The sequence below is a fragment of the Equus quagga genome, chromosome 9, assembly GCF_021613505.1.
Source record: "Equus quagga isolate Etosha38 chromosome 9, UCLA_HA_Equagga_1.0, whole genome shotgun sequence".
NCBI lineage: Eukaryota > Metazoa > Chordata > Mammalia > Perissodactyla > Equidae > Equus > Equus quagga.
The window spans coordinates 1,165,490-1,174,826 of NC_060275.1; the positions used below are offsets into that span (position 1 = coordinate 1,165,490).

Below are 9,337 nucleotides of genomic sequence, written 5' to 3' on the forward strand. Positions count from 1 at the left end.
CATAATACCCAAAGTGTCCAGGACACAATCAAAGATCACTTGTCATACCAAAAACCAGGAAAATCTCAACTTGAATGAGAAAAGAAAATCAACAGAAGCCAACATGAAAATGATGCAGGTGTTGCAACGACAAGGATTTTAAAGCATACATTATAAAAACGTTTCAATAGGCAATTATGAACATGCGAGAAGCAAATGAAAAAAACAAAGTCTCAGCAAAGAAATACCTAATATGAAAAAGAATCAAAGGGAAATTTTGAAACTAAAAAACTGAATAACAGAGATTAAAAAACTTAACAGATAGGCTCAGCATGAGAATGGAGAAGAGAGAGGAAAAATCAATGAACTTGAAGACAGAACAACAGAAACTGCCCAATCTGAAGAGAAAATGGACTTAAAAACAAATGAGCAGAAATTCATGACTGTATGGAACTACAAGAAAAGATCTCACCGGGTGTCACTAGAGAATCAGAAGAAGAGACGACAGAGTATTCACACAAAACAGTATTCAAACCCATAATGACTGTGAACTTCTCATCTGACAAAAGACATAAACTTCGATCCAAGAAGCACAGTGAACCCCAAACAGTATCAACTCAAAAAAAATCTATGCAAAGACCCATAATAATCAAACTACTGAAAACAAAATGAAAAGAAAAAAGCTTGAAAGTAGTGAGAAGTGACATCTACCTACAGGGGAAAAAAAAATTCAAATGACATCAGATTTCTCATCAGAAATCATGGAGGCCAGAAAAAAGTAACATAATATTTTCAAGTGCTGAAAGAAAAGAATTGTCAAACTCAAACTGTACATCTGGTGAAATTATCCTTCAGGAATGAAGGGGAAATAAGACATCCTCAGATGAAAGAAAACTAAGAGAATTTAGTAGAAGGTCTGTTTCCAGCAGACCTAACCTAAAAGAATAGCAAAGGAATTCTTAGAACAGAACAGAAATAATAAAATAAGCAAATTTGGAACATCAGGAAATAAGAGTACAACAGAAAAAGCAAAAGTATCAGTCAATACAACAGGTTTTCCTTTTCCTCTTGAATTTTCTAAGTTATAGTCAAGAGACAAATCAAAAACTATAACAGTTTGATGTACGGTTCTAATTGTATGTAAAGAAAATGTTTATGAACTTTTACATATGTAAAACCTACATATAATTTAAGAAGATAATTCCATTACTAAGAGGGGGGAATATAAGGATGTAAAGAGGTAAGGATTCTACACCTTACTCAAACTGATAAAATATTGACAACAGTATACTCTAATGAGTTAGGTATGTATAATGTAATACCGAGAACTACCACTAAATGATATTTATACAAAGAGCTACACTGAAAAACACTGTAGGTAAATCAAAATGAAATTTTTAAAAATGCTCAAGTAACCCACAAGAAGGCAGGAAAAAGAAAACAGAAAGAAAAAACACAGAAAACAAAAGTAAAATGGCAGACGTAAGCCTTAACTTATCATTCATGACACTGACCATAAATGTTTGTTCTAAATATATCAATCAAAAGACAGAGACTGGCAAAATGGATAAAAAATATAAACCAACCATAAGCCAGCTACAAGAAACTCACTTCAAATATAAGTAGGTTGAAATTAAAAGGATGGAAAATTATACGCCAAGCAAACATTAATTAAAAGAAAGCAGGGGGCCAGCCCCACGGCCGAGTGGTTAAGTTTACACACTCTGCTTCAGTGGCCCAGGGTTTCGACGGTTCAGATCCTGGGCACAGACATGGCACCACTCATCAGGCCATGCTGAGGCAGCGTCCCACATGCCACAACTAGAAGGACCCACAACTAAAATATACAACTATGTGCTGGGGGGATTGGGGGAGAAAAAGCAAAAAAAAAAGAAAAAAAGAAGATTGGCAACAGTTGTTAGCTCAGGCGCCAATCTTTAAAAAGAAAGCAAGTAAGCAGGAGTGGCTATATTAATGTCAGATAAAGTAAAGAGCAAAAAATTTACTAGAGACAGACAGGGAAATTACAAAATGATATGAGTCAGTCCATGAAGAACACAAAGCAATCCCAACCATGTATGCACCCAACAACAGACCTGCAAAGTACGTGAAGCAAAACTTGATAGAACTAAAAGGAGAAAAAGGCAAGTTCATGATTACAGTTGGAGAATTTGACAACCCGCTCTCAACAACTGATACAACTAGACAGTAAACCAGAAAGGACAGAAGAATTCAACAGCATTAACCAACAGGATCCAGTCAACATTTCAGAACACTTCACCCAACAAGAGCACAAGACACTTTCAAGAACCCCAGGAATTCTTATCAATACAGACCAAATCTTTCATTACAAAACAAATTACTTCAAATTTAAAATAAGTGAAATCACACAAAGCGTGTTCTTTGACCACTAAGGAATCACACTAGAAATCGGTAGCAGAAAGATAATAGTAAATTTTCCAAACATACTTGTAAATAACCCATGGGTCAGAGAAGACATCTCAAAGGAAATCAAAATACCAAAATTTGTGTGTCACAGGTAAGTCAGTGCCAAAAGGAAAATTTACAGTACGAAATGCTTACATTAAAAAAGAAGCCTACAGGGGGCCAGCCCGTGGCCAAGTGGTTAAGTTCGTGTGCTCTGCTTCAGCATCCCAGGGTTTCACCGGTTAAGATCCCGGGCACGGACATGGCACCGCTAGTCAGGCCATGCTGAGGCGGTGTCCCACATGTCACAACCAGAGGCACTCACAACTAGAATATACAGCTGTGTACTGGTGGGCTTTGGGGAGGAGGAGAAGAAGAAGAAGAAGAAAAAAAATAGTCTCCAATCAATAATCTAAGCTCCCACCTTAAGAAACGAGAATGAAAAGAGAAAAGCAAACCTAAAGCAAGCAAAAGTAAGGAAAAACAAAGAGCAGAAATTAATGAAATTGAAAACAGAAAGCTATAGAGAAAATAAGTAAAATAAAACATGGCTCTTTGAAAAGATCAAACCTCTAGCAAGACTGACCAATAAAACAAGTGAAGGCACAAACCACCACCATCTGAATGAAACTACATCAAAAGGATAATAAGGGAATATTACGGACAACTCTACACACACAAATCTGGCAACGTATCTGAAATGGATCAACTGTTCAAGGGGCACAAACTATCACAACTCACCCAATATGAAACACAACATTTGAATAGCCCAGTAACTGTTAAAGAAACTGAATTTGTAAATTAAAAGGCCCAAAAAAGAAGTCTCAAGGCCCAGATTGTTTCACTGGAAAAGTCTACCAAACATTTAAAGGAGGAACAACTCTACTCAATGTCTTCCAGAAAACAGAAGAGAAGGGAGTATTTTCCAACTCATCTCATGAGGTCAGGTATCAGGGGTAAAATCTGACAGCCATTGCCACTCTACTCATGAAATTTAAAGTCTAAGGAGAAGATAAGCATTTATAGTCAAGTGCAGTCAGTGCTACAAGGGGAAACAGGGTACTATAGGAGCCTGGCAGGGGCATCTAACTCTATCCTGGCTGGGGTTGAGATCAAGGAAGCCTTCAGGATTAGTTTTAGATGTTGACAAAGTCAGGAATACAGCCACTGAAAAATGAAGATGTGCAAATGCCAGAAGAAATAGCTAGAAGAGCCCAGAGTAACTGCCTCTGGGATGAGAGGCTAGGGTAAAGGAGAATGAATAAGTGGGATAGAGAGCCACAGTATCTTAAGGCAAAACTTTTACCACTATTAAATTGTTTAAACCATATGCGTTACCATGATAAAATACAACCAAACTTCACAGAATAACGTGGAAGCACAACTTCCAGTCAACATCTATTTCTCCCTGCTCCTCTCACCTCAGTCCATCTATAAACCTTGGAAATAAAGCAGGAACCAAGCAAAAGAGACCTCTGGAAGGCAGTAAGAAAGCAGCAGTGAGAGGAAGAGAGTCAGGATGGTTTGCAACCCAGGATTGGAGGAACACAGCAGCAGGATGTCTTACATACCCCCACCCAAGAGAGGGAAGGACACAGGTGCAGGGTTTCCTAACCTCCAACCGAGCAAGAGAAGGCAGCCCAGGAAGGTCATTCCTCCCCTAGACAGGACGACAGTCAACTACCACCAGCAAAAGAGATCAACAAGTGGTCACAGGAAGCAGCATCCTTCCCCAGGGCCTGAGACTCCCCTGGGACACGGGGACATCTGGGCAGCACTACTTAGGGGGACCTCACCACAACAAGAGGTCAGAGACCTCAAGAACCTTCTGTGTCCCCACAGGCCTGAGATTCCCCTCTCGCGAGGGGAGCAGCCAGGCAGCACTGACAAGTGCAACCCCACCAGAGAAGCAGCCAGCCTAGGAAACTGTTTCTCTCCATGGCTCGAAGTCCCCTCCCTGTCCTAAGACACTAGAGCAGCAGGAGGCCACACCAAGAGGGATCTGGCCACAGAGGTGCTGAGATTCCTCTCCTACCCAGACACACCAGGGTAGCCAGGGGGCACATACAGAGGGGCATACAGCCACAACCACTGCCCAGCTAATGAAGCCTCCTCATCCACATGGGATGACACTTTCATCTCTTACTAAGAGACATCAGCCTGGGAAAATCCCTTCTTCCCCTCAGTTGCACAAGCAGAGACAAGTAAAAGCCCCAGCAGCACCACATAAACCAAAGAAAACAAAGATCACAGCACAAAGGCCCTGAACATTAAACTGTCACTGGAACCACAGCCTACAAAGGTAAGCCAGAATCTATGTGCTAAATCTAAACAGGGCAACTACCTGCTAAAGCTAAAGAACCAAATAGGAACCACAGGCTCCTGACGTAAGAGACAAAATGTTCAGGGCCAGCCCCGTGGCCAAGTGGTTAAGTTTGCACACTCTGCTTTGGCAGCCCAGGGTTTCGCCAGTTCAGATCCTGGGTGGGGACATGGCACCGCTCATCGAGCCATGCTGAGGTGGCATCCCACAGGTCACAACTAGAAGGACCCACAATTAAAAATATACAACTATGTACCGGGGGGCTTTGGGGAGAAAAAAGAAAAATAAAATCTTTAAAAAAAATAAAAATAAAAGAGACAAAATGTCCAGAAGACAGTTGAAAACCACTGGTCATACCAAGGACCAGAACATTCACAGTGTGAATAAGACAATCAACTGACACCAAAACTAAGATTAAATCAGACACTAGAATTATGGCAAGCATTTCAAGCAACAAACATAAAAATGCTTCAACTATCAATTACAAAGTCTCTTGAAACAAAGAGAGATTATAAAACTAAAAAATACAGCAAGAGAAATAAAATCTCACTCAATGAGATCAATGGTAGAGTGAAGATCACAGAGGACAGAATCAGGGAACTTGAGAACAAATCAAAAGAATTTACACAATCTGAACAAAACAGAGAAAAGAAACTGAAAAAAAAAAAAAAGAACCTAAAAGAATTATGTAACACTAACAAAACATCCAACATTTGTATTACTGGAGTCCCCAACGTAAGGAGAAAGAGAGTGGAAACAAGGGTACTTGAAGAAACAATGGCTAAAAACTCCCTAAATTTGGTGAAACAAAAACGAACAGATTCAACAAAAAGCTTAGTGAATGACAAAAAAGATAAACCCAAAGAAATGTACACCAAGATACATCATAATTAAACTTCTAAAAACTAAAGACAACAAAAAAACTTGAAAGCAGCCAGAGAGGAAAGACCCATCGCCTATCAGGGAACACTGATTCAAATGACAGTGACTTCAAATCAGAACCCATGCGGGCCGGAAGGAAGTGGAACAACAGTCTCCAAGTGCTAAGAAGCGCCAGCCGGGAATCCTACATTCAATAAAACTGTCCTTCAGGAATGAAGGAGAAATAAAGACTTTTTAAGATGAAAGAAATCTCAAGGTTGGCTAAAGGAAGTTCTTCAAAAAGAAAGACTCTTGTACCATCAGGAAGGAAGGAAGGAAGAACAGAAAGAGCAAGAATACGGGCACGTACAATAAACTGTCCTGACCATGATCTGCACACATCAAAGTATAACACCATCTGATACTCAGGACACCACATTTAAAGACGGTGAGGATGGGGCCAGTCAGGTGGCATAGTGGTTAAGTGCGCACGTTCCGCTTTGGGGCCCAGGGTTTGCCAGTTCGGATCCTGGGTGCGGACACGGCACCACTTGACAAGCCATGCTGTGGTAGGTGTCCCACGTATAAAGTAGAGCAAGAGGGGCATGGATGTTAGCTCAGGGCCAGTCTTCCTCAACAAAAAGAGGAGGATGGACAGCAGATGTTAGCTCAGGGCTAATCTTCCTCAAAAAAAAATAAACACTGTAGAGGGCCCGCCCTGTGGCCAAGTGGTTAAAGTTCCATGCTCTCCACTTCAGCAGCCTAGGTCCACAGGTTCGGATCCCAGGCAAGGACCTACTCCACTCACCAGCCACGCTGTAGAAATGCCCCATGTACAAAAAAAGAGGACTGGCACAGATGTTAGTTCAGGACCAATCTTCCTCAGCCAAAAAACAAAACAAAACAAAACTGTAGAGATCAAAAAAGTATTCAAGTAACCCAAAAGAAAGTAAGAAGAGAAAAAGAGGAATGAGAATCAGAAGAAACAGAAAACAGATGATAAAATGGCACACTTAAGTGCTAACATATCAATAGTTGCCTTAAACGTAAATGGTCTAAACACACCAATCAAATGACAGAGACTGACAGAGTGTGTGAGGGGAAAACACAATCCAACAAGAAACACTACAAATTCAACACAGATTGAAACCTAACACTATGCAAACACTAACCCACAAAAAGCAGGAGTGGCCACATGAGTGTCCACTGAAGTAGACTTCGGAGCAGGAAAACTACCCAGGACAAGAACAGAGACGACCCACCCTGAAGACAAAGCATCCTAAACACACACGTACAATGACAGAGCCTCAACATCCAGGAGGAACTGATCTGCAAATTTTAACGGAAACCTACTGAGAAATAGATGGCGTATTTCCAAATAACGATCTCCTAAAATCAATCGCTCAGAGAATTACTAACGCAATTACTCTCATAGGGAACACCGGGAGGAAAGAAGTGGCACTTCTGAAGAACCCACTTCCCACCAAACACTAAAAACGGGCACCTACTGGGGCCGGCCTGGTGGCGAGTGGTTAAGTTTGTGCTCTCCCTTCCCCGGCCTGGGGGTCACAGGTCGGAGAGCGGACCCACACACCGCCCATCAAGAGACGCTGGGGTGGCGTCCCATATAGCAAAAAAAAAGGAGGAAGACTGCCATAGGTGTTAGCTTAGGGACAATCCCCCGACACAGAAAGAGGAAGGCTGGCAACAGGCGTTAGCTCAGGGACAACCTTCCTCACCAGAAAGATAAAAATAAAAATTTTTTAAAAAGGCACCTAAGTTCCCCTGTAACGCTCAGTAATCCCATTAAAAAAAAATATTCTCCCCTATTTTACAGCTGAGGAAATTAGGGAGCACAGTTTAAATAAGTTACTTAAGATCAAACGACTAGTAAGCAAATGAACCGACATGCAATTCAGCTCTACAGCGCTGTCCTACGGACTCCTTTGAACACGTTAGACCCTCTCAAATAGCCCAAACCAAAAATTATTCTAAAAACTCGAATTCTAAAATTCTGAAAACTAGATTTCGTATATTGAAATGTGTATTTTTTCCCAAGTTTTAAAGGTTAACTGCTTCTGCAAATCCTCAGGAATAAAACTTTAGTAATCATAAAGGGCAATATCTCCCCTTTTGATGTTTCTTTTTCTCATTACATAAAACGTAGTATTCTCCGCGTGAGAAATAAGTTGAACTGAGCTGAAACAAACCAGATAGGAGACTTCCACTCTAAAGCAAAGGGCCGAGCATTTTGACCTCCCCCTAAACCCACCGTAGCCCATTACACGACGCAGCCTTTCCGACCTCCGCCCCGGCCCTAAAAGGGCACAGCGCGTCGGCCGCGGGCGCCGCGGAAGCTCCGGGCTCAGCGAGAAGCGCCCCGCGCCCGCGACGCCGACTAGGAGCGGCACCTGCCGTCCTCACGGTCTACGCCGCGCGGGAGGCGCCGGGCCCCGCGGTCGCTGCGGGACGCGCGCTCGGGGCTTGGCTGCCCCGGGAGCAGCCCCCGAACCCACGCTGCGACTGATCTCCGCCCGGGACGGGGTGGGCGCAGGCCGCCGGCCGGGGCTCGGGACGGAACCGGGACGGACTCGGGACGGACGGGGGGCGCGGGGAGGCGGCGCGGCCCGTCGTTACCTGCCGGGCCGCTCGGCCCCGGGCCCCGCCGCGCTGTAGTAGGCCGCGCGCTTGCGGCTGGCCACGGCTGCTGCGCCGCGCACCGGGTACAGGGGGATCTGGTCCGCCATGTTCGGCCGCACCGGCCCGCTCCTCCCCGCGCCCGTCGATCCGCCGCCTTTCCCCGCCCTCTTCCGTCAACTCCAGCCCGGCTGAGGCGCCGGCCCGCTCTGCCCTTCCTTGATTGTCGGAGCCTGATGGCGTCACTGTGTGTCGGAGCCCGATAACGTCCCCGCGCGGCGCGGGCGCCAGCAGGAGGAGGTGACGCCCCGAGGCCCCGCCCGGGCGCTGGGCCGTGTGCGCGTGCGCCTGCGCCGCGGGCCGTCTTCCCGGAGCGCGTGGGCCGTGGGAGCCGTCCCTAGTGTCTGGAGCAGGCCGACTCCTCTCGGCCGGCGCGCGCCTGGCCCGAGGGCCGCAGTGAAAGCCCGGCTGGGCACCTGCCGGGCCCCTGCTCAGGGGCGGGCGCGTCTCCGCGCGCGGAGGCCGTCGGGGACCCCGCGCGACGCGGCCCTGCACCGCGGGACCCCGGCCGCGCGCCTGCCCGCGCTCTCAGCCGCAGGGGGCCCTGCACCCCGGACCCCGGCCGCGCGCCTGCCAGCGCTCTCAGCCGCAGGGGGCCCTGCTTCCGGACCCCGGCCGCGCGCCTGCCAGCGCTCTAGCCACAAGGGGCCCCGCGGCGCGCGCCCTCACACCCACTCGGTGGAGGCCGCGCGCTGCCCTCGGGCTGGGGACGCCGCGATCGCGCCCGGGCGCGCGGAGAAGCCGAGGGCACGCGCTCCCGGCGCTCCGCGGCGGGTGAGTCGTGCTTGGGGCTCACAGCCGCCTGCAGGGCGTGCCGGGACTCGGACCCCTCTCCGGGTGGCCGAAGGGCCTCCCCGCTTCTCCCTCTGCTGGGAGCCGTGGAGGAGCCGCGCCCCCGAATGTGCGCTGTGTAACCTGCGCTGTCCCCCAAGCTGCTCCGCGTGCAGCACCATCCACGGCTGGACCCGAGGCTCTCCCGCTCCCGGCCTCGGACCTTCCTCACGTCCCGGAGACCCGTCCTGCCGTCCCCTCGGCGGTCTGTCCTGTCCC

The 9,337-nt window shown here is 46.8% G+C and overlaps 1 protein-coding gene across 8 annotated transcripts in view; it reads right to left on the minus strand.

Annotated features, from left to right (window-relative positions):
- Positions 1 to 8,450, minus strand: part of ATP9B (ATPase phospholipid transporting 9B (putative)) — a 280,330-nt gene extending 271,880 nt beyond the window's left edge. For all 8 annotated transcript variants that reach the window (XM_046672314.1, XM_046672313.1, XM_046672312.1 and 5 more), the window contains exon 1: positions 8,228 to 8,450. In XM_046672314.1, the coding sequence (XP_046528270.1) occupies positions 8,228 to 8,337 (110 nt within the window). In that variant the 5' untranslated portion in view covers positions 8,338 to 8,450. The remainder of the gene's footprint in view (positions 1 to 8,227) is intronic.
- Positions 8,451 to 9,337: the final 887 nt, after the last annotated feature.